Source organism: Epinephelus moara, chromosome 3, assembly GCF_006386435.1.
Source record: "Epinephelus moara isolate mb chromosome 3, YSFRI_EMoa_1.0, whole genome shotgun sequence".
NCBI classification, from domain to species: Eukaryota; Metazoa; Chordata; class Actinopteri; order Perciformes; family Serranidae; genus Epinephelus; species Epinephelus moara.
The window spans coordinates 27591445-27615731 of record NC_065508.1 but is presented as its reverse complement, the minus strand read 5'-3'; the positions used below and the strand labels follow the sequence as shown (position 1 = coordinate 27615731).

The 24287-nt window shown below is 41.8% G+C and overlaps 2 protein-coding genes across 4 annotated transcripts in view; both read left to right on the top strand.

Annotated features, from left to right (window-relative positions):
* Window positions 1-21908, top strand: part of capn5b (calpain 5b) — a 76806-nt gene extending 54898 nt beyond the window's left edge. For 2 of the 3 annotated variants that reach the window (XM_050037072.1, XM_050037094.1), the window contains exons 6-14: window positions 2676-2869; window positions 4258-4335; window positions 6480-6675; window positions 6823-6945; window positions 7047-7243; window positions 9301-9422; window positions 9519-9569; window positions 10296-10432; window positions 13418-21908. In XM_050037072.1, the coding sequence (XP_049893029.1) occupies window positions 2676-2869; window positions 4258-4335; window positions 6480-6675; window positions 6823-6945; window positions 7047-7243; window positions 9301-9422; window positions 9519-9569; window positions 10296-10432; window positions 13418-13600 (1281 nt within the window). In that variant the 3' untranslated portion in view covers window positions 13601-21908. The remainder of the gene's footprint in view (window positions 1-2675; window positions 2870-4257; window positions 4336-6479; window positions 6676-6822; window positions 6946-7046; window positions 7244-9300; window positions 9423-9518; window positions 9570-10295; window positions 10433-13417) is intronic. The other variant, XM_050037083.1, reaches the window with a different exon arrangement.
* A 1305-nt stretch (window positions 21909-23213) lies between these two features.
* Window positions 23214-24287, top strand: part of myo7ab (myosin VIIAb) — a 65091-nt gene continuing 64017 nt past the window's right edge. Inside the window, exon 1 of the mRNA XM_050037005.1 lies at window positions 23214-23534. The gene's annotated coding sequence lies outside the window, so the exon portion shown is untranslated. The remainder of the gene's footprint in view (window positions 23535-24287) is intronic.

Sequence of the window (24287 nt, the reverse complement as noted above, 5' to 3'; positions counted from 1 at the left end):
CATATAATGAGCTTTTATTGGGAAAAATAGCTCAAATGCGACCCCCCAGTGGTAAAATTAGGTATATAATTCGATATATCGGTTTGGCTAGATATTTGGCTTTAAATCAAACTGGTTGGAAAATTTTCAAACCGGCACCAGCCTAGAGCCCATGAATAAACTTGATTTCTCACCAGAAGAATTGATCTCTAGAGCTATGACTCGCCTGGCAATATCTTTTAGGCTTTGTCTTTATAATGACGGGGTTGTGGGTCGTTCAGCTCGAGATATTTCTCGACCTTAACAATGAGTCTCTCCTCATCCATACTTTGTCACACATGAGACACAGCAACTGAACCAGAGTTCTCTTTTCATCAATGGTTAGCAGAGGTGTCTAGCTGCCATAGGAACAGAGAAAAAGAGCTGCTACAGGAGCTTTTATGTACCACAATTGGGGAAAAGTGCATTTAATTCTGGGGGCAGCGAGGCTGGAAATGGGACAGCGGTAGAAAGTGCCGCGGGCCGCGTGTCCAGGAGCGCCAATGTGCATCTTGCTGCCGCTAGTGTGGAGTTGCATATTGAAAATAATAGGGGTTTATTTTTTGATGTATGGCATTTACCACTGGTGTGTTATGGCCTTTCGAGTTTTTGCCCTGTCAGCTCATTGCTTGTGTGCTGGATGTGTAAATAGGCAAGATACTAAGGAAGCTAGTGGGACAGTAAGTTTATTGAAAAGACATGTTTGTCTGAAAACTACATGTCTTTTGTGGAGCAGTTTAGACTTCCCTTGAATAAAACTGGATGGTGCAACACAGCTAGTCAGCTACGATAGCTTCCTCAAAGGTCAGCACAGTCAAAATGGCTTACTACCAGTCGACTGAGGGAATTTGCACATGAAAGTAAATGAAATTATAGCTGTTGCGCAGCAATGGTCAGGGCTGGGCAATTTTAGGCAGATTTAGGCAATTCTGAGCAACAAGAGGCAGAATAGGAAGACAACAAGAAAGTTGCCATTACAATGTACATTTTGCATCAGTTGAGTCTTGAACTCACAACCTCTGACACCAAGGAGAATCTTTTATCTGACTGAGCCAATTAGCAAGTGACATCTCATCTGTGGCTTCACAAATTGACTAAGCCAGCCACCAGGATGACAGCAGCTGTCAAGGCAGATTTCAAACTGCTGTCATAAATTTAGACAAAAATCTGAAAATACACATATTGCAGCTAGACAGCATGGAGATGTTGTTAATTTGTTTTTTTTTTAACAATGATTGATTTACTCCATAAGTGAAAACCTGATGTGTAAAGATGCTCTATTCCCATTGACAATAATGGTTTACATGAGGACAGAATTCAAAATGCTGTCAAAAATTCAGCTTTTGATATACAATTCTGATATTTGCCACACATTATCTACCATGACTCCAAAATTTTGTTAATTTTTTTCTTGTACATTGAAAACTTATTTAGCAAGAATTTGCAAGTATATGTTTACAGTACTGTTTACAGTCAAACATCTTGATGCACTGTAGGCTATATTTTTGATAAATCAAAAATCTGTGAGGACAATTTGTGGAGGACAATCTGAAGATGCTCTGTAGCAAGTTTGGTGTCAATTGAGCAAAATTGTGGGAGGAGATAGGTTTTAGAAGTTTTACAGTTTTTGAAAAAAACAGAGTGATGGATTTCATAATTTGCAATAGGTTTAAATGTACAAAAGTTTCTTCAGTTTTTAGGTTAGGTTAGTTTTAGGTTGAAATGTTCCAACCGGCCTCTCTCAGCCCAACAATTGGCAACTGAGCTTTTTCAGCCCAATAAATAAACAAAATAAATTCAGAAAATGTCAGAAAGGAAATATTTGTGCACCAATTTACTTATAAACAGAAAAATACAATTGTACACCTTCTGATTTCAGCTTTCTCTTGTTCACTGAACTAAGGCTAACTTAACTGCCTTGTTAACTCATTATAAAACACACTTCAAAATGAAACTCACCAAAACCGTCTTGGCAATTTATCATTAAAACAGTCCTCATCTCTGGTTTGGGCGAATTTAATCCTTAATTCACAGACTTAGATGTCAACACGTATTGTTTTTCCCTGCGGTCCCTCACTGTCTGCTGAGCAGCAGCTCACTCGTTTTTCAAAGGTAGACCGTCAAATTAGCAAAGTAAAATGACAAAAATAATTAAAAAAAAACGCTAGTAATGTACTCAGCCAATAGCCGATGCTTTTGTCCAGTTGCCCAAACATAGTCCTCAGATCCCAGCAATTGCTTTAGTGAATACAGTGTTATAATAATCAGTAGAAATAATGGCTACTTATGATAAAAATTATTCATTTAAGTTTCATGCAACAGCTGTACGATAGAAGCAATGAGGTGCACCCTCATGGCTTATGAGCAAGGATGTTGCGAATGAACCACAGCATCCCTGGGTCGAGTCCAGCCGGGGACCTTTGTTACTCCTCTCTCTCTTTGGTTTCCTGTCATGTCTCTACTGTTTGTAATAAGGGAACAAAAATCTCTATTTTCTGTTCTCAGACAAACACAAAAGCAGAGCTGTGTCCCTGTGTTCCTCTCACCAAACACCTACCTGTGTGTAGTTTCCCAGGGAACTGTGCCAGCCTCCCTCTTTACACATTTATCGAGGTGCACAGAAGCATCTGTTCCCAACCTGTTTTGCTGTTTTCCAGGCGACCACGGTAGAGGATATGGAGGCTCGACTGGACTGTGGCCTGGTCAAAGGCCATGCCTACGCCGTGACAGATGTACGGAAAGTGCGGCTAGGTCACGGACTGCTGGCCTTCTTCAAATCAGAGAAGCTGCACATGATCCGCATGAGGAACCCCTGGGGAGAGAAGGAGTGGAGCGGCCCCTGGAGCGACAGGTAAATCACAACACTGCCACCTACAGGCATGGATGAACTACTGCAGCTCATCAAATCTTATCTGTGTCTCGTTGATCCGTCTACATCCATCTGTCCTGATTCGGCACGATAATTTAGGTGAGTCAGACATTTCCAAAACAACACAAATGTTGTCTTTGTCCTTCTCATACATCACCTTGTTGTGACCTGTGCCAATTTAACCAATTCCACAAATTTGGTCCCTTTCGTCCCTCAAAACTTGACACACTGGTGTCTGAGAGATTGCATGTGATGAATGAGCAAACAACAAATGACTGGACAAAGACAAACAGGATGTAAAATGCCCGCAATGTAGCCAAGAAAGCTCCACAATGGGGAGAATATCGTGTAGACAATGAAAAATGGAGATGCAATCAAGCTAATGGGCCATAGAGCAAAGATGAATGACTGAATTCAGCCCTGTTGGAGCGTCGCTTGTTTGCAGAGAACAATATCAAACAGTGCACTGCAGCTCAGAATAATTTTCCTGTGACCGTCCCAACACAGGAATTGAGCTTACTAACCCTTCAAATCAAATCAAAATGACTGGTTCCCACAAGAGGCCATTCAATCAAGTGGACAAAGCTGTTATTTCTCCCTAGAAAAGAGTGTTTCATTCCAGCTTTACGTTTCTCCTGCACTTCATAGGGGAATAGGTAATGCTGAGATAAAGTTGCTCCCTCGACATCTCTCCGTCTTTGAATTGTTGAGCTGCCAGACTCAGTGAAACAAACAGGGGAGGTGGTAAAGCAGGATCATAATGGAGCCTGAATTATTGATAAGGCCGCAAGAGAGAAAGATGTTATTAAAGAGACGCGAGTCATCTCTCGTCTTTCTCAATCACTCGCTCGCTCTTCGCTAAATAATTTATTCTTGGTTTGATGAAAAAAAAAGAAAAATCTGTTACTGTAAATGGAGTCTGACAGACTGTTGAGACGTGGACGCTTGTCAGTGACTCATAAACAGAGAGACATAAACACAGAGCTAATACATCCTGTAAAAAGCCCTGTTTCCCCGGAGCAGTGAATACAGAATGGACCTTGATGTTTCGGTATGATTCACTGTAACAAATACACATATTCAACTGGCTCTTTAACATAATAGTGCCCCTGAGGGGTAGACACATACATCATTTATGCATCTGAACTTGTTACAGTTACTGATCATTTAAAGTCACAATTATTATGATGATTAAAACATTTGCAGCCAAGTGTTTCCCACTATTGATATATATTAATATCCTACTAATCCTGCAAAGTGTTTTGAATAATTCATTCCTCACTTGTTTGTTGTCTTGTAGCTCGTCAGATTGATTGCTGTTCTTCTGCCTGGTGTGTGTGTGTTTGCTCTTATGTCTTTGCTCGCTGCAGTTCGGAGGAGTGGAACAAGGTGAGCAAGAGCGAGAGAGAAAAGCTGGGTGTCACCGTGCAGGACGACGGAGAGTTCTGGTGAGAACCATAAATGTACAGTTTATTTTATTGTTCCTTTATCTTAGACTCATTTATTCAGGTGGTGCTGGCATAGTATAAAAATGTTTTTGAATGATTGCATGTCCACTGTCTAATTTATTAATGCTGCCCAGAGAGTTTGTGGGAAGTCCTTACTTCAGCTGATGCTACTGTGATAATTTGGGCTAATTGTGCTATTAAAGCAATCCCCCAACGTGTGACAAGAAGATAATAATAAAGCTTCAGCCAGCCAGTTAGCTTAGCTTAGCACAAAGACAGAGGGAAACAGCTAGCCTTACGTTATCCAAAGGTAATGAAATCTGGCTACCAGCACCCCTAAAGCTCACTAATTAGTATGTTATATCTTGGCACGGTGGTGCAGTGGTTAGCATTGTTGCCTCACAGCAAGAGAACTCCAAGGCGGGGGAGTCCTTCTGTGTGGTTGCATGTTCTCCCCGTGTCAGCGTGGGTTTTCTCCAGGTACTCCAGCTTCCTCCCACAGTCCAAAGACATGCAGGTTAATTGGTGACTCTAAATTGTCCGTAGGTGTGAATGTGAGTGTGAATGGTTGTCTGTCTCTATGTGTCAGTGACAGTCTGGTGACCTGTCCAGGGTGTACCTCGCCTCTTGCCCAGTGTCAGCTGGGATAGGCTCCAGCCCCCCCTGCGACCCCCAGCAGGATAAGTGGCTACAGAAAATGAATGAATATGTTGTTTAATCCATACAAAATCTAAAGCGTAAAAACAATAATTTGCAGTTTATTGGAGGGTTATTTGTCTTGGCCATGTGCAGTGATTTATGTAAAGCTGGGGTAGGCAGACATCTGGAAAAGGCAAGAAAAAAAATCCCAAAATGGCACTTCAAAAAGAAACCCAGTGTTTCCCACACATTGATTCATTTAATCTCATTTCATTGTTGAGTTGCCCTTGATGCATTCACTCAACCCTTCCTCTCCCTGCCCTCTCTTTTTCTGTTGATGAGAATACAAATGAGTCAAGAATTTGCTAGCTAGCCTTAGCAAACCCCCGAGTGCTGGGTGTCACAGCGGGCTGGTGGACAATGGCAGCACTGGCGCTTACTTGTGTAACAGCAGCAACAGAAAGTTTGCTGATCCAGCAGGGAGTTGGGGCTAGGGTTTGCACTGGCTTGATTCCTGTTGTTGCAGCCACTGACAGGGGGTCTTTCCAGAGCTTCTGTCTGCTCTATTCCCAATGAGGTGGTCTGTAATGGTGGAGAGTGCGGCAGAGGACACACTGTGATTTAGGGCTCAAGCTAGGTTTAGCTACATAAATGTGAACCTGAAGTTGCAGAAGGCTAAACTATTAACAACATTTTCTCTCCATCTCTGAAACGCTTTACCGATATTGACACGTGTTTTGTTGCTAATGCTGGAATAGCGGCTTTCTCTGCAGGTTTCCTTCCCATTGAATCAGTCTTTCCCCATCTGAAGGAACGTGCAGACACATGTCTACATTTGTAGAACAGCCAATGGGAATGCCCTCTCTCTGAATTGACCTGTGATTGGCCAAAATTTCCCCTCATGGGCTAGACTTTTCTTAAGCCTGAGAACACAGTCAAAAGGATTTCGTTTTCTCTTAGACCATCTAAATTATAATATGCTCACAGTTTTTTATGGGATTTTGCCCAATGACGCCAAAATTAAACTACCTATCCCAGATTTTGACATGATAGTAAAGTTTAGGGGTGAATTTTGTTGCCTTTGAACAGAACTAGGCCAGCTGTTTCCTCTTGTTTCCAATCTTTGTGCGAAGCTAAGCTAAACGGCTGCTGGCAGTAGCATCCTGTGTTCCTTTAGAGAGGCTTGTCCACACTAACATAAACACAGTTCTGGTTTTTACATGAAATTGGTCAAATATTGATTTTGACAGTATCAATAAAAGTTATGTAGTTGCTGTTTGTCAGAAACCCATATCAGTCATCATTTAATCTCATTCCATGTCAGCACCAGTAATCCCAGTCTCCCTTTAACACGAAACCCTTTTCTTTGTTCCTGATTTCATTTCATTTCCTCTATTTGTGAACCTGTTAAAGGTCTTCTTCTTTCAAGCTTTTCCCTCTAGTTGGTATCCACTCTCTCCGGTCTCTCCTCTCCTCTCTCCTCTCCTTTTCCTGCCCTTGTGCAGGATGACATTCGACGACTTCTGCCAGTACTTCACTGACCTGATCCTGTGCCGCCTCATCAACACCTCCTACCTGAGCATCCACAAAACCTGGGAGGAGGAGGTGATGAGAGGCTCCTGGGTCCACCGCCAGGACCCCCTGCGCAACCGGTCCGGTGGCTGCATCAATCACAAGGCCACCTTCCTGCAGAATCCCCAGGTCAGTGGAGGTAGTGTTTGTAAAGAAATATTAGCATGATTTACTCAAGACACAGTGTGTTTGTGTGTGTGTGTGTGTGTGTGTGTGTGTGTGTGTGTTAGAGAAATGTGTGGCCAGCGTGATAACGTGCCCCCCCTCTCTTTCCAGTATGTGTTTGATGTGAAGAAAGTGGAGGACGAGGTGCTGATTTGCTTACAGCAAAAAGAAAAGAGAGCCACACCCAAAGAGGGCAAAGGGGAAAACCTCGCCATCGGCTTTGATATCCACCGGGTAGAGACACACAAATACTCACACGCCTCCACAAAACCTGAACAGTTAATAAACTAGTGAACACCTCAAGTGAGCAAATTTCACATCTTCTCATCCTGCAGGTGGAGCTTAACCGTAAGTACCGTATGCACTCAGCCCAGCAGAAAGTAGCGGGCTCCATCTACATCAACTCGCGCTGCGTCTTCCTCAGGAAGGAGCTGAAAGAGGGCCGTTACGTCATCATTCCCACCACCTTTGACCCCGGGCAGCAGGGTGACTTCCTGCTCCGTGTCTTCACTGATGTGCCTTCAGACTGCAAGTAAATCTGATATCTTATCACTGAACACATTTTGAATTTCCTGAATCTACATCTAAAGAAACTTTAGAGTGGTGTCCACCAGAAGTTCATGCCATGATAAAATCACATACTGTAGGGCCATCTGTACTGTGCACACTCTGTATGTAACTGAAGTTAAAAACGGACATTGTTTGGATTTTTCTGTTTTATATAGATCTAAAATAAGAACCATAATAGCTAGATTTTTTGCAGCAGCGGCAGCAGAAAGCTAAGGCATCTGTCTTCCCCATCATCATGTCATGACCTTACGTTACCTTACCTTACGTGCCATACAAAGGTGGTATTCTGCGGTAATAATACTGATATATCCCATGATGGCCGGGGGGATCGCTGTTTCCAAAATCCTGGCTCTATATTGATTTAGGATAAAAACTATAATAGATAGAGCTTTAATTTTTTTGCAGCAGAAAGCGAAGGTTCCTGTTCCTCCCGTCATCATGTCATTACCTAAGTTACTTAACCGTATGTGTGGTGTAAACGTAGTATTCTGGAGCAATTATGCTGGAATTTCCCCGTAATGGCTGCGGGAGATTGTTGTTTGCATAATTTTGTAAATGGCTGCGGGAGATTGTTGTTTGCATAATTTTGTAATCAAGTATAACAACTAGAATAGTCATTCATTTACTACAACTATACTAAAATAGTATATAGTTTTCTTTTTGGGATAGGTTAACTTTTAGCAGTGGTCTGCTGCCAGAAATTACCCTGCAGCCAATCAGTAAGCAGAGTCCTGTAACTCCTGTGACATGTTGACCTATGAAACAAAGAATTTCTTCCCGTCTGAAACATGAACACGCCTCGCAGCTGCACACTGTCATTGTTGTGGAGAACCAAACTTCACTGCTGCCTGGTGTGTTTTCGGCATTTCACCTCGAAGCTTTGTATTCTGTTGAGCTGTTCATATTTTGCTTTCTCTGGTTCTAATTTTGCATGTTGTGTGTTTGATTGTTGTTTTAATCACTAAATTAACATGTGGCAACATTTGAAAATCAGCCTTTTGGCCACCTGTGAGCCATTAAAACTACAAGAACTTGTAACAACTAGAACCACATACAATACAAGCAAGACTTACTTTGGAAAGATAACCTCTTGATTTGTCTAAAGCCTTATTAATGCTTGGGCATACGACACTTTTGATGACTGTCGCTCAACACATATGATGTATTTTCAACAGAAAAAAAAGTGTTGCACGACATTTTTCTTTCTCTCATTCTCATGGAGAATTTTGTTACATCCCGGATATCGTCGTATTTTGCCACGCATTGTGATTAGTGGCATTACTAATGTCACCACCCAGACAGTAGGTTTAAATCCACACCAGCTCCGACCTGCATTTAGCGTCCTGGGGAGCTGAGAGGACAAAGGCCGGTCAAACTGCCTTCGCCAGACTGACTGACAGCAGATATTTACTGAATCAAAATAGTTTACATGTCAGGGCCACATGAAGAAATCAGCAGTATTTGTATTCATTGAATCATTGATATTATTTCCCTGCCCACGATCATGAGAGAGGGGAAGCTGCTGCTCACAGGGCAACAGCTGCTTCAAATAAACTTTGGAATATTTTTTCAATAGCAAAAGGAGTGTGGATTTCATTCCTGATCACATTAAAAAAGGATCTCTTGAAGGCATGATTACAAGAGAAAACTGTTTCAAATCTCCAAAGGCAGCAGACTCTTGCTTTAGGGCAGACTTGAAAGTTGTCAAGATTGCCTTTAAATATGGAGCCATTGCACAACTGCCGCTTTTTTGCTAGCTGCATGCACAGCTGTTACTGCTGCTGCCCTCTGACTTCATTTCCCAGAAGAGTGTTTCACAAAGTTTTGTTCTCATTTCAGCTCTCAGGACATGAAATTATGTCGAGTTTGTGTTACTGCATTTTTATTTTGTTCTCTTTTGTTCAAGAAAACAGGTTGGAAGTGTTGATATAAAACAGATGCCTGAAAACAAATGTAATATCTTAATGTTAAGTCCAGGTGGCCTTAAAAGTTTTGTAACAGTCACCCTTTCTTTCCCAGAGAGCTGACTCTGGACGAGCCTCCTCAGACATGTTGGACAGGGATGTGTGGCTACCCTCAGCTGGTCACTCAGGTCCATGTTCTGAATGCTGAGGGTCTGCAGGGACAGGACTCCAACGGAGGTAGGACCACTACACACACACGTTGCATGTTTTTTCAATGTTGATGATCTTGTTCCTGTATTGTAAAGCTCTGTAAACTCCTGTGAACACCCACAGAGCTTCACTGCCTCAATCCCAGTAAGGAAAGACTTCTGAGCAAAGCACGAGGTACCACAGCACCATCTGCTGAAACTGTAGTCCCTTATTTAGTTCTAGTCTGTAGTACACAGTCCTCACCCCTTAAAGATCGTACACCGTGTGTAGAAACCTGTAACTTCTACATCTCACTCACCTTTAAAGCCACTATGTGAAGATCTTTTATGTCTTTTTAGTTCCTGTCAAATTATTTTCATGTCACAGCTTTGAAATAAGACAATCCCCTGTGAAAAATCAGTGGTGTTGTCGGCCTTTTCATTCTTTATCTGTTGATCAGATCCTTGTGGTGACTGCTGCTGCGTCCACCGGGTGGCGCCACAGTCAGAAATTCTCACATCCTCCACATAGTGGCTTCAATGTTGAGATTCTTTTTCTGAGAGAGCAGCAGAGATGGAAGTAGTACTCTGATCTTTTAGTTATGTAAAAGTACAAATACAATCATGAACAAAATACTACTACCACTACCACTACTTGTAAAAGAAATGCATTCTTTTAACTGCCCTATTGTGAGTCTGTAAGGTGTGGTTTTCTTTTCAAACAGGAGGTTTTGATCCTACAAACCTGTCACTAAGACTTTGTAGTGTGCAATAACTTTTTTGATATTACGACCCGGGGAATAACTGATAATGAAAAATTTGGAAATAAACTCTTCACTTAATCAGTGCACATAATATGATGTAGACAGAGTAATCACAGTGTCTGTTATCAGCACTGATTTACAGACTTTTCTCCCTTCAGCTGTAGATCCGTACGTGATCATCACCTGTGAAGGAGAGAGAGTTCGTTCACCAGTTCATAAGGACACACGCTGCCCAAACTTTGACATCAAAGGCCTGTTCTACCGCAAGAAACCCAAGGATGGCATCCACATCGAGGTGAGCTGTCACTCGCTGCAGCCATCCCGCTGCATATGAAATAGCTGCCAATCTGCAGACTAACATTTGAGACCAACAAACAACAAACTGGTTGTTTTTTACCGACCCAGCACTGCATTTCAAGCGGAATTTATGCACTGAACCTGGGTGTTTTTTAGAGACGCATATCATGGCATTTCCAGTAGCGTTTGTGCATCGAACCTGTGCGTTTTTTGGAAGCACACTGAGGCATTTCTAGCGGCATTTGTGCACCGAACCTGGGTGTGTCTTAGTAATACATATTGCGGTGTTTCCAGTAGCATTTGTGAACTGAAACTTGGGGGTTTTTTAGAGCTACATCGTAGTGTTTCCAGTAGCGTTTGTGCACCAAACCTGGGTGTTTCTTTGCTAATACAACGAGGCATTTCCAGCGGCATTTGTATACCGAACCTGGATGTTTCTTAGTGACACATATCGCAGCATTTCCAGCAGTGTTTGTGCACCGAACGTTGGTATTCTTTAGAGGGACATATTGCGGCATTTCCAGCTGCATTTGTGCCACCAAAAGTGGGTACAAAAACAAAACATGATCATTTCCTCACCATAACCAAGTGGTTTATGTGCCTAAACATCACCACACATTAACCACAGCGGTGTTGAAACATAAAGAAACATAAAATCTGAACTTATATGCAACGTACATAACAACGTACAAATGTAACATATCCATGATTTGCATGGTTTGTCTGGCACTTGGGTTGTGTGGTGCCTGTGTTTGACCAATCACAGATATGCAGCTCCACAAACTGTATTACCTTGAAAGTTCCTGAACTTTTTGGTAGCACCACACCAGGAGCAGGGACTATTTTTTTTTACATCTGTCGCACAGGAACCAAATGCAGGTTAAGTTCCTGAGTTCCTCCAAAAGGAAAGTTCCTGTGATGGAAGTGTTGACTTTGTCCCTGCAACAGTCATTTACACAGCTGAACACTTTTTATTTTTATTTCTCTCAGCTCCTGAATCCTAACAACATATTTCTCACCTGCTCTGTGTGAGTGTGTGTGTGCATGTGTGTGTGACTGTATCACATGAGAGTGGAGCTGCTAAGGAAATTTGCTGAACATCCATTACCGATCAATTACATGCTCAATATCAGGCGATATGTGTAAGCCGTGGAAGTGCACTTGTTAGGGAATTATCATTGGTAATATGATGTTGCATTTACTCAATCAGACCTGGAAAATTGCAATTCTTGTATCTCAATAAATGGAGGCAGAAATGTGCATCTGCTGCTCTGTAGACAAACTGGCCTGACAGGGATGCAACAATCTTACTTTTCCTACGCTAATGCTGATACCTAGACTGTTGACTGATATAAATGTCAGTTCTATCTACCTTTTTTCCAAGATAAACAAAATCTGTCAACCTGTCTTGGTCAGACTTGTTAAGATGTATATAAGCCAACATGAGGCAGTAACTGCAGACTTGAAGGACTTCCCCAAACTAAAACTTCTCCTGTAATCAAACATTGCTTATCATGAAATCAAAATGTATTCTGTCCATGCAAAGTTTCAAAACACCCCTCCAAGTCTTAATCTACTGAAAAAAGTATGTAGAGTTCATATATAGATTAATGTTATTGTAGGTGATATTCTGGTTTTACAGTAAAGGCCCACCATTGCCTACACATTATCCACACAGTGGCAAAGTGTCAGTCGTAGCTTTACACGTTATCCTACTGTCGTAAATGAACATAGTGGAAAATAAACTGTATTTGAAGTGTATTGTTGGTAATTGGCCGATATGTACATATTGGGACCGACACTGTTTTCTCGATTGGTGCAGGTCTACCATGTAATAACTAGAGATGCCACGGTGTAGGGCTGCCCCCAACTAAGAATATTCCTAGTCGACCAGTAGTCATCATTTAGGGCCATTAGTCGACTAGTCGCCTGCATGTTTATGATATTAATGTAATCATTAAATGATATATTTTGGCGGTTTGAGTTGAAGGTGTGAGAAAGAATAGTGTCAGTAACATTGTTAACACTGTGCTACATTACAGAGAAATACAAAACCGTACTAATGAACCTTCATTAATATAGGCCTATATTTTATCTACAAGTGCACGTCACACACTGAGCGAGCCGCCTGTTAATGACGCTGTGGGCTAATGGGCATGTAGCTACTTCCATGTTTCAGATGATACGTCATGTTTGTAGTCGACCAATGAAGATGAGTTTACATATCACCTTGGGTTCGTCCTTCACCTTCTCAAAATGATCCCACACTTTGGATTTCCTGCCCGACATGTTATTAACTAGCCTGTGGAATAACCGCAGGTACCAGCCCTGGAAATTAACCTGACTCCTGTCTGACTGCTGAGCATGGACACTTCCTGTGTCTGTGCTTTCAAATTAAATTCCCACATGGTCCAGTCATATAGGTTTTGATTTATTTTGACAAGGCGCAGCTCCTGATAGAGTTTCACGTTTGTTTGTTTTTGGGGGGTTGACTAACATTCGTTGAGTATTAGGGGGCAGCCCTACCACAGTGAGGAAATTTTCCAGCTGGTTGAAAAACTTTAGAAAATTTTGTCTATGAAAGTACGTGGTAGTGATAAATAGATGGCCCCAAAAATCCTTATCACTGGAGCACCCTAATTTTGTTGTTCCACACTGATTTTGGTTAAGATTTTCTATATTTTGTAAATCAGATATAATATAAGTGTTATGTAAGCTCATTCTCTTTGAAGTCTGCTATGTAAAGAAGTTTTAGTATTTTTCACTTGTTATCTTCAAAAACTCCTTTACATCAGCACCTCTTATTCCTCTCTGTGCCTCATCTACCCTCTATCAACTTTAACTTCTGTCCCTCGTGTATATTCTCCTCTGGTTTTCTCTTTTGTGACTGCTTATTGCCTTTTGTCTTGTCTTTCTTCTCTTTTCATGCTTCCCTCTCCTTTCACTTTCGGATCTCCGCCTTCCTCCCACGAGCGGCCAACAGATCTACAACAAGAACATGATCGTGGACACCTTCCTGGGTCAGGTGATCATGTTCAGCGACCCCAACGAGCGGCAGGAGCAGCACACGCTTCACCTCCGCGACAAGGGCAGCCGCCAGGACAACGACCTCCCGGGCACGCTCACTGTGCGCCTCATCACCTCGACCACGCTCACCAACATCTGATGCGATCGTTTGTGTGATTATGATGATCAACACACAAGGTGGCGTTCAATCGTGCCCGCCGGTCGTGTCCGCCGTTGATCCTCCAACTATGGCGGGAGCTCACTGTGTCTTTTTTTCTGCCGCTTGCGCTTTTCTCTTTGTGTCTCTTATTGTTTCCCCTTTTTTCTTTTGCTTCATCATTTAAATTCTTTGAAGGTTTTTAAAGGCCTTTACCTACATTTCTGGATGAGAAATGTCCACAGACAATATTTGGGGTTTGTATTTAATATCTCTGAACACATTCCTGCCAAAATCATCAGTTATTTAGTGTTTGCTTCAGAAATGTGTTCTCAAAGTAGGTTTTATTGCAGCTTTTGTAGCCTGAATCTCCATCAACAACTGAGCTACACTTTTAACACATTTTTCGGAATATAAGCTTAAATTAGTGAATCGGTCAACCCGAAACTACAATTTCTTATTTTCTTTTTCTGCATATTGTTAAATTTAAACACACACACACTCATACATGCACACACAATACACATGCAGACATTTCTGCTCTCTCCATGCATGTGCCAATGTTTCCAAGGGCTATGCATTGCCTTAAGGTTGAGTCTGTCTCTCCACCTTGAGGAGGCGGGGGAATAAAGTTAAATACTCTTTATGTTCTCCATCAGCTGTCTTCAGTGTTAGCACAGCCTCCCCATTTCTGTTCCTGCTTTTCCCCCTCACAGTTTTAGTTTCTATCTCCTATATACTGACACAACATATACTCTTTATACCTGTGGATAATCGCCCCACACCGTCAGCTCACCCAGACACCTCAACTCTTCACCAGTTTGCCGGTGCTTTGGAGAGCATGCAGCACTGTCTGTCACTTTTTATTGTGGACTTTACAAAAGGAAAGTCAACAGCAGCTATTCTCTCCCTCTTTACTGAGAGCTTTTCTGTGTTGTTCTGTGAGCGCGCTCATGTGTGAAATCTTGCCTCCTGTCTTCCATCACTAGAACCACTTCAAACTCCCCGAGACGCTTTTCTGCCGGTTGCTATGGACGATCTTAAAAAAACTGCATGGCTTAAAAACTAAACTCTTTGCCTGTGATGCACATCTTTCCGGTCGTAGCTTAGCAGCCGGTGCTTTTGACAGTGCTATCCTCGCTGTTTGATCCCCCTCCATGTGTACACCTCCCCAGTTCAGCGGAGTGCAAAGATTCACCCTGACATAATCAAGTGCTTTATGGGACCAAAGATGAGCCTCCGCTCTCTTAGTCCCTTTTGGACCGCCCTGGCCTGGCCTGGCCTGGCCTGGCCCAAGCCTAGCTACAAACCACCACCCCCTGTGCCACATCATCTCTTAACGGCAACACCACTGCCTGACGCTTCCTCTGACTTGAGTCTTTTGGCCCGGGCCATGGACTCATGCCACGTGACCCTGAGAGAGAGGCAGCAGCTGTGCTGCTGCTGTTGGCACAGAACAGGCATGAGTGTGTGTGTGTGTGTGTGTGTGTGTGTGTGTGTGTGTGTGTGTGTGTGTGTGTGTGTGTGTGACAGTGTGTGTGTCCTGCTAGTTCCAGTCTTGCGCTGCGTGCGAGTGTCTGGGAGTGCTTGAGGATGAATGAATGTATATCTGTTAATCCACCTGGAAAAGAAAATGATTTCTGAGGAGAGGTGTGAACCGAAAGGAAAAGAGCCCTTTAGCGGAACACACACCTTGCACTTTATTTAATTTTAAAAGGGAAAAAAAGACCCTTAATGGATGAGAGAAAGACGAGAGTGAGCAGAGAAACAAACTGTCAAACAACCTGTGCCATCGCCTTGGTCCTGGATTTGCCTCCACGGCAGGAAAACAACATGAGACAAAGTGTTAAGTGATTTCAGAAGGATTACAGATGGTTTTTGCATATTGAACCAACACTGGTACGATGTTATCTATCTCTGATGAACTTTGGCATTTCTTGATCATGTGGCCATCGAATTGATCTTTAGCACCTAGGCTTTTTGTGACAGAAGCCCAGACAGAAAATCACTACATGTGTTTTCAAAAGTGTAATATCATTGCAGAGACTTTTCATTCCAAGTTTTATTGAGTTCTGGGTTTGTCTTTGTCTTTTTATTTTTTTCATAATAAGAATTAAAAATGTAAGTCATTTTCAAGACATTTCCTTTGAATGTAAGACAAACAGTTAGTGAACTAATCTCTCAGTCAAACTATCAAGTCCGTTTTCCAGATTTTTTCAGCGCCTTTTTCCATTACTTGAACTGTCACATATGGCATTTAATTGATCACACACACCTTTGTGTACAGCATCTTTATAAATGTGTCTTGCATGGGTTATTTTCCAATATGTTCATGGCCTTGTATTGTACTGTTCAATTGTTACTGATATATATATTTATTCTTTCTATCTATCTCAAAAGTCTTGGAAATGCTAGTTTTGAGCAGTCAGCATGTCTACACTAATGCACCTCATGTCGGTCTGATCATATCAACAGGTTTGAAACAGTTATGTCTTGTAATACAGTGATGCATTCATAATGCCTCTAGCATCGTGAACATTAGCAGCAGTTGTCGACTTCTATTTAGGTGCTATTTATCTTCTCTGTGCTATTTTTTATATTGTTTGGGAAAGAAAGCAAGTGTTTGGTAACAGGTCTGAATTTGGAGAATGAGAGCTTGCAGACAGACAGTGTTAGAAACTGTAGCGCCAAGCAGTGTCAGGTTAGACATGTGAGCCTGTGCCTGGATGGCTGCTGGTTTTTATTTACAGACCAGGTGGGTAATGAAAGAAGCCCTTCTCCCACCCTCACTAAGTACCGCTGAAGTGTCCTTGTGCAAGGCACTGAACTCCTAACTGCACCAGTGGAGCCTCGTAGTGGCCAGCTATTGTACAGCTTCCATGTGTGACTGACTGTACATATTTCTGTGTGATTATAACCCCCCTCCCAGGTCAATACTGTGAATATGTTCAACTTCAGCTTGAAACGAGGGTGGAATGAAGGGTTAATGTGAGAGATTATTGGTGCCAAAGGAGTGTATTGCACAAAATGAGTACACAGACCAGGGGGTGGAACTAGCTCCTGTTTGTTCTTCTCACGTTTTACTGTTACTTTTGAGTCACAGAATGAATATCCTGCAATCTCTGAAAATCCAAGATGTAATTCAACAAAACTTTCTACTGATCTGAAGAAGTTTCCAAAATCCTCAAAGCCCCTTCTTAACATCTGGATACAAAATATTTTGCTCCTGTCATGTTTGGTAACACCACATCTCTCGTTATACCTTTCGTTTGCTTGTTGTGAGCAACTCGAGCTTTCTAGATAATTCCCTAGGGTATTTTCATCTAATTTGCAGCCTCTCCTAGGCCCCTTTTACACTGCCTCTTCAAGGTGAGAATCTCACGCTGTTATTCTGCCTCCCCATACTGTGTAAAAAGTACAGTTGTGGAATGGGGGGGACAGAGTTGTCTTTCCCTTAAGCCGGCATCAGAGGTAATAACAGCACCGAAATGATGTCGGTATAAGCAGGACAGCTGGCAAGGTAGCAAAGTAGCTGCTAGCAGTTAGCAGCTAACTTGAAGAACAGCAGCCAAAAATGTCCACAAACTGGGAAAATAATGAGGTCCGGGAGCTCCTTACCCAGTCAATCTTACGCGTATATATGTCACACTAAAGGCTGACGCTGTTGTGTTACATGTCACGCCTGTCACGCCTTTTTTGATTCTGTGATGCTGGCATGCTGCCTAAAGTCACACATTGGAGCTCCATGATGCCGTCATTGTTCAGTTCTGTGTAAAAATGCAAAGGTGGCGTAAAGAATGGACTTCGTAGCGGCTCTATAGCACAATCTCTGTGTTAAAAGGACTCAAGCCTGACATTGCCAGACGAAACACAAATTAGTCTGAAACGTCTTAAGGTGTTTAGTATCTTAATGTATTCTTAAGGTGTGTAATCAACTGGCAAAGACCAAAATGCCTTTAAACACAATTGAATAGACCTACAGCCAACTAGAGCAACAAAAAATAAAGGGAACGTGTAGGAACTTTCCAGCTCTTGATATTATGTTACAAGCTGACACCACCCGGCGGCCAACCGGCGACTATCATATCGCCACAAAAGGTGCCTTTGTGCGTTGGTGTCTGACACTGAAATCACTTACAATGTATTTGATGAGTTGGGAATTAGAATGGGCCTGATGGTGAGAAGTGTCTTGGAGGATTCTGAAAATCCCTTTTAAAAAATAGTACAATTTTTCAAACAACCTTCTTGATTTTTCAGAGATCATTTTCCAGAAATTTTCACTTAGCTCTGTGATTTAAATTCAAAAGTAATACTACAGAGGCACAAACAGGCATCAGCTAAAGACTAACAGACACACTTCAACCCTAATTTGTCTTAAATTACACACAACAATCACTAAACCATGTCGGGTTAATATGAACTGTTATATCATAATCTGTTTTGTTGATTGGACGGACGCTGATTTTATATTCCAGAGTTTCACTTCTGATGCCAGTACCATATTTTACATTGAGATTTCACATCAGGTTTTACAGCAACAACCAGTTGTGTTATTTCTTAGATGTTTTTTTTATGAGTATGGATGTGGCACAGAAATATAACAGCTAACACACAACCTGACAGCTTTGATATATGGGAGTATTTGGGGATTCAGAGTCACTGTGTCGCTCACAATCCCACAGTAATAGTACGAGCAAGGAGCCGAAATGTGGGAACGAACAGTGTGTTAAGCTCAATGTGAAATCTTATCAAACACATGTGCCACAGCAGTGCCAAAAAGACAAAGGGCCTATTGAAAAGGGATGCTTTTGTAAAGATGTGACTGTTTGAAAAATGTAAGACAGTTGAAGTTATTGTCTGTTTGTTTTTATTGTTGTTCTCCACGTCATGTCTTCTTTTGTTTTGAAGGGATTCTCATTACATTGCTATTGTTACTCATTTGTAATTGTTGCACATTGTGATTCTCTGCCAAAAGTGTTACGGCTTTCACTGTTAACCACTACACACACACACACACACACACACACACACACACACACACACACACACACACACACACACAGTATACACACAAACACTCCAGCTACTAGACTAACCAGACTTGGTTGGAGTGTACGGACCTTGACTGGTTTTTTGACAGTTGCTACGAAGCTTGTCGGTTTTCTGTACATATTTTCCGCACGGCCATGCCAAAGCAGGTTTTAAGAACACGAAACCCTTCAAATGAACTGCTCACAATGGTGGTGACTTTTGTACGAATCCAGAAAAAGAAAAAAATGCCAGTGCATGTAGCAAAATCGCTTCAAATCTGCTCGCTCCATTACGAATTACAGAATATATATTTTTGTTTTTCTTGGAGTGTTGTAAAACATAATCCGCTGTTGCTACTTTGATAAACATACTGTGTGAAGTAGAAGGCTTATGTTGCACACTTGCATGCATTGAAACAGTATCCAGTTTTATAACATTTTGTATTCAGTAACCTGCAGTATACAGTATGTATATAAAAGTAGCAGCAACTTATCAGTTGTTATTATTATGGGATCCATGTTTTGATGGATGTTATACAGTATATTCTAGACATTCATTTATAAAGAGGAAGTTGTCCTTTCCCACTTCCTCTAGTGATCAGCAAGAATACTTAGAGGAATCAACTGCATTATTTATTGATGGCCCCATGATACCTTGCATTAATTATGGGTGTGAATTCTGGTTCTTCCTTTCACTACACTGGCATCTGCAAAAGTTAGCGGTATGCTACAGGTGTCTTTAATTTTCTTGGAGATTTAGGAGCAGTGACTGATGTGGGAACACAGCCTGTCAAGCCTAAAAGGTGAAGACATTTTGGTAAATTCATTAATTTGTTTTCTTGCCGAGAGCTAGATTAGAAGATTGATCCCACTCTCGTTTCTGCAGCAGCTATGAAGCCACCACCAGCAGATGCTTAGCTTAGCGTACAGACTGGAAAATGAGGGAAAAAACAAGCCCCCTTTATCTAGAGATGACCTACCAGCACCTCTGAAGGTCAGAGAACTAGCAGCAACAAAAGCTGATTGTTGTGTCGCCTCACATTGCCTGTCTCAGCCAAAAAGTTGCACACAAACACACATCAGAGACTACTGCTGATGACCAACCAGCATGTACGTTCTGCGCCTGCGTGAGAGGAAATAACTCCACACCAGCAGACAGTCTGTATTCGTCATTCAAAAAGGGAAGCTGCAAGACCGTCTTGACGCTGGTCAGCCAGTTAGCACATTAACAACACAATCCGATGCTGAAATAACTGAGCATATTTACTGTGTGCCAGTGAACAAAAAAAAAAAAAAATGATGCCAATGAACATCACAAAATGTTTTTTCTTAATAGCTCAGTGGCTAAAGAAAAATACTCTTACCTCATGTAACAAGTTGGAGTTGGTCTCACTCCCTCTTGACTTTAGCTCTTTGTTTACTTTCCTCACTTTTGTTTCTCTTTTTGTGCGCTGAGCTGAACTGCCAGTCAGAGTGATTTCATTCATCGGCAGGCTCCCTTGTCTCTACGTCTATTTTACATGCTGAATTGGCCAAAAAAATGCTAACAGGAGCCGACGAGGGGCAACAGTGCATGACACACTGCACCGACTAGGGCAACAGACACTCACCAACAGCCCAACATCAACCAATGGCTGACTGTCAGCTTGGTGTCTCAGGGCCTTAAAGTTTAGTAATGAACAAGTTTTACCACTTAAAAAAAAATCAGTTTGACAGTGTAATCCACAATTTTGCAGCTGCTGTCTATTTTCATTGTGCATTGTGCAACGCCCTGTGTGATGACATCCTTGATTTCAATGGTTCTGCACAAAACTGGTGGAAATGCAGGCTGGTTTGCTAGCTAGCACTAAGGTTCAAAGAATCCTGAACAGAACCGGTTCAAGAACCAGAGCAAATCTGGTGAAAAAATTGGGTAAAAGTGAGTTGCTACCATATGTGATGTGGAACTTTAAAGCTCAACTTTCCACACTGTTTTTGATTTGAAGTAGGCAAGGTAACTTATTACTGTCCCGACAAGCCTCAAAGCTTCAACAAAGTTGCTAAATATGCTACTGGAAGTTGTCGGCAACCACTTTTTAGGTACCCCTCCCACCTGTCACTAGTTGGAGGCTGAGGTATGGTCACATCTTAGTTGAGGTGTGAAAGTTGCTCCACTTTTACACCTTTCAGAAAAGGGAACACACCTGGAGCATGGCACTCACAAGGTATCATGGGACCAGGAATAAGGTAGATGGACTAAAACTGAAAACGGGGGATTCAGAGCGCAGAAAAGTGATTTATTTTTGTGTTTATTTAAGAAACTTTTTTCCCGTTTGTCACTTGTAGACAGAACAATGACTTGATGGCAGTCGAGTTCTCCTTGCCTGCTGATCTTATAGCCTCGTTAACTTGGATACTGCTGCATGTGTCTAATGTTACTAGACATTGGTTCCAGACAGATTACACCAGGTACTGTATTGAATTTGACAATGTTGTACCAAGTCACCGGATTCCTTCCGCATCCTCGTCATCGACATTTTTATCTGAGATCGAGTCTTGTCCACTCAAAAGAATGAGCTTGTGATTCTTCTTGTATTTTTCTGCTGATGTTTATTAACTGGAAACTGGAATACCTACTGCATGGTGACACTTCTAGAAGATGCTACGGTCTTTATAACAAGTATCTTTTATCAGTATTTTATAACCTTGTTAATTTTATATATCCACTTTACCTTGCGTTCCAATCTGGTATGTTTACTGATAGCTAGGTTTCAGAGAGCTGTGCTGTATGTTCTGTACTGTGTGCTTGTCTGTGTGTTCTTTTCAGCGTGAGCTTTCCTTTTTTCTTTTTTTAATGCGTGTTCGTTGAATTTGGTTCTCGGTTACACTGTGGTTATTTTATAGCTACAATATGAAATTATTATTTTTTCTTTTGTATTTAATGTCAACTTGTGGCATGACTTTGAAATAAAACAGGAAAACATTTTCTGGGTTTGTCATCATTATTTTTTATCTTTATTAGACCAGGAAGTCTCTCGAGGTACATTATCTCTTTATCTCTTTACAAGAGACACCTGACCAAAGTGGCAATGTAAGGTAGGTATCTGGGGCTTGAGATACTTTTTTTCTTTGTTTATGCACTGGTTAATGTAACTTTTAAAACCAAACTCATCCAAAAAATTTTACCTGCACCAAAACATTTCTACTGTACCATTTGATGTATTTGTCCTTGCATACAGAGCTGAGAGTGATGTGCACAGCTCCAATTTTATGTGCATCACCTACAGATGCACGTGGTTGCGCTGGACTGATGTAAAAAACATGTTGTGTGGATGGTAAACCCATGCCTGAAATCCTCTATAGTATATTAGTATTATGTCATCGTGGATAAGTGACTGAGTGATGAAGTTACACCATTGGTCAGACTGAGTGATGACATGAGTGTTAGTGTTTCCCCATTGGCTGTTGCTCTTTCTAAATGAATAGGCACTGACAGTCCTGTACACGCTGTGGGGGGTGTTTGTGTACACCCGTACTGTTTATTGACTGCTGTTGTTTTTCTCCGTTACTTTCTTAGGGATCAGCGCTGTAAGAGCAACAACTCTGTAACTGAGTGAATGCTGCCACTTCCTGTTTAAAATTAAAAGCCCTCTAGCGTTTCACACACAGTCCAGCCAATCACTAGGTTTTGACCAGGTCCTGTTTACCACTTATCCAGCTGGACAAGTGAGTTAGTAGATTTATCAACTTGGCGTGATGTTTCACTTGCCCCGGCAATCGTTATTGTAGAGCCCTGAGGTTGAGGCTGATGGGAATGTTGTTAGTTTTGCAGGTATTCAGTGATTATACAAAAGTACTGGACAGCTCTGAATTTTGACCTGATGATGGCACAAGATGGGCCTTGTTGTTTATCCAAAGAATGTTGCTATTAAAAATTTAAATGAAAATTTTCAACAGTGTGAGAACTGCAAGCACATTTTTCTTCATCAAGTTTGTTTTAGGGTGTAGGCTGAGGTCTTAGAACCTGGACACATGAAACCAAAACCATCTGCATGGCAAGATACCACCAGAGGTAAGTGAATAAATGTCCATTCTGTGAGCTGACCCTATAAACAGGGTTTCTCAAAAGTCATTTAATAGTTTTGAATTTGAATTTGTGTCAAGATGGTGTCACAAATCTTTAAGCCTACTACGAAACCTTTACTGTCTTTATACTTCAAACTTGCTCTTACCTGTTTGCAAAATGTAGATTAACCTAACTCACTATGATAACCATATTCCTACACAAGACCTGCAATCAAATCAAGTTTTTATCATGTTACCATACATCTGTGCAAGGCAGAAACAGAGCACATTTCTCTGTGATTTAGAACTAGAAAAAGATCATCTGTCCAGAGCAGTCTTAAATTTGGTGATAAATGATCTTGAAAAGGTTAGGGTTAGGGTTAGGGTTGTTAAATTATCTTGGTAACAGAGCAACAAGTTGAAGTCATGACCTGGGTCAGCTCCCTCTCCACCTCCCAGCTGGTCTCTGTAACTGCCACCAACAGGCTCCACCTCCCGGCTAATCAGGATCAGCAGCCATGAATGAGACGCAGCGAGAGAGTCTGGAGAGCCCCGTCAACTGACCCAGACATCAAACTGTAACTGGGCCGCAAACACTCACCCGTGTACAGTGAGTACAGGAGGCTTGAACCATGAGAGAACGAAAGTAAGGTGAAGACCACAGGAAAAAGATTTTTAAACAAAGAAGGACAGACAAAGCAGGAACAGACAGAAAGACTCCATCCTGCAGTGTATTCTCTAGACCTGTACCACCTTGATCATCCAGTCTGTCAACTCCTGGGCCTCCTCATACCTTCACAAAAAACACAGGACTGAAAAGACCAGGAGAAAGACGAGGGGACCTTTACGAAGTGTGTCGAGAGGTAAGAGGGTCAGGTGAACGTGGGTCGAGGCCGAGGGCTTAGCCTGCAGCCAGGCCACAGTACTGCTGCTGCTCTGCTGTAGCTTTAGGCCAAAGCCTCTTACTGCTCTTCAGCCTGTGCCAGCACTTTAAAGGAGCCATTATGTACCCTTCAAGTAAATACAGTAGGCTGTGTGTGTTTGTTGCATTTAGTTTGGATGCTTTCTCCCAATTTAGGCTCCAGTAAAGATTTCCTTTTCTCTGATAAGACAACACCTCTAAGTGTCCCTGTGAGAGAACTGATTCAACACAGCAGCAGAGAGAATTGGCACACCAGGAAGAATGAGTGTCACATAATTGTTACATTAAAAGATGATAGGAGGAACTATAAAAGTGAATAATAATAATCACATGAAGGAGAGCGTACAAGTAAGAATCAGGGGAATAAGGAGACAACAAAACTGAGGTTAAACCAATAGGTTTAACTCTGTTAAGTTTTATTTATTTATTTATTTTTTAGCATTGCTGGATTGGTAATCTGAGTCTTAAAAACAAGAACAATTTGGAAAAAGTGGTCAAGTTGCACTGTAAGATCACTGGTGTTACTTTAAATAACCTACAGCATCTGTATAAAGAGAGGGTCACCGCAAAAGCTCGGTCGATTGTCTCAGACTTGCCTCTCTAAATGTAGCACTAAGCGTTACAGGCGTTACAGATCGTCCTTTGTCCCGTCTGATATCCCTTATCTTAACCAGCAGTGACCACTAATTGTCCA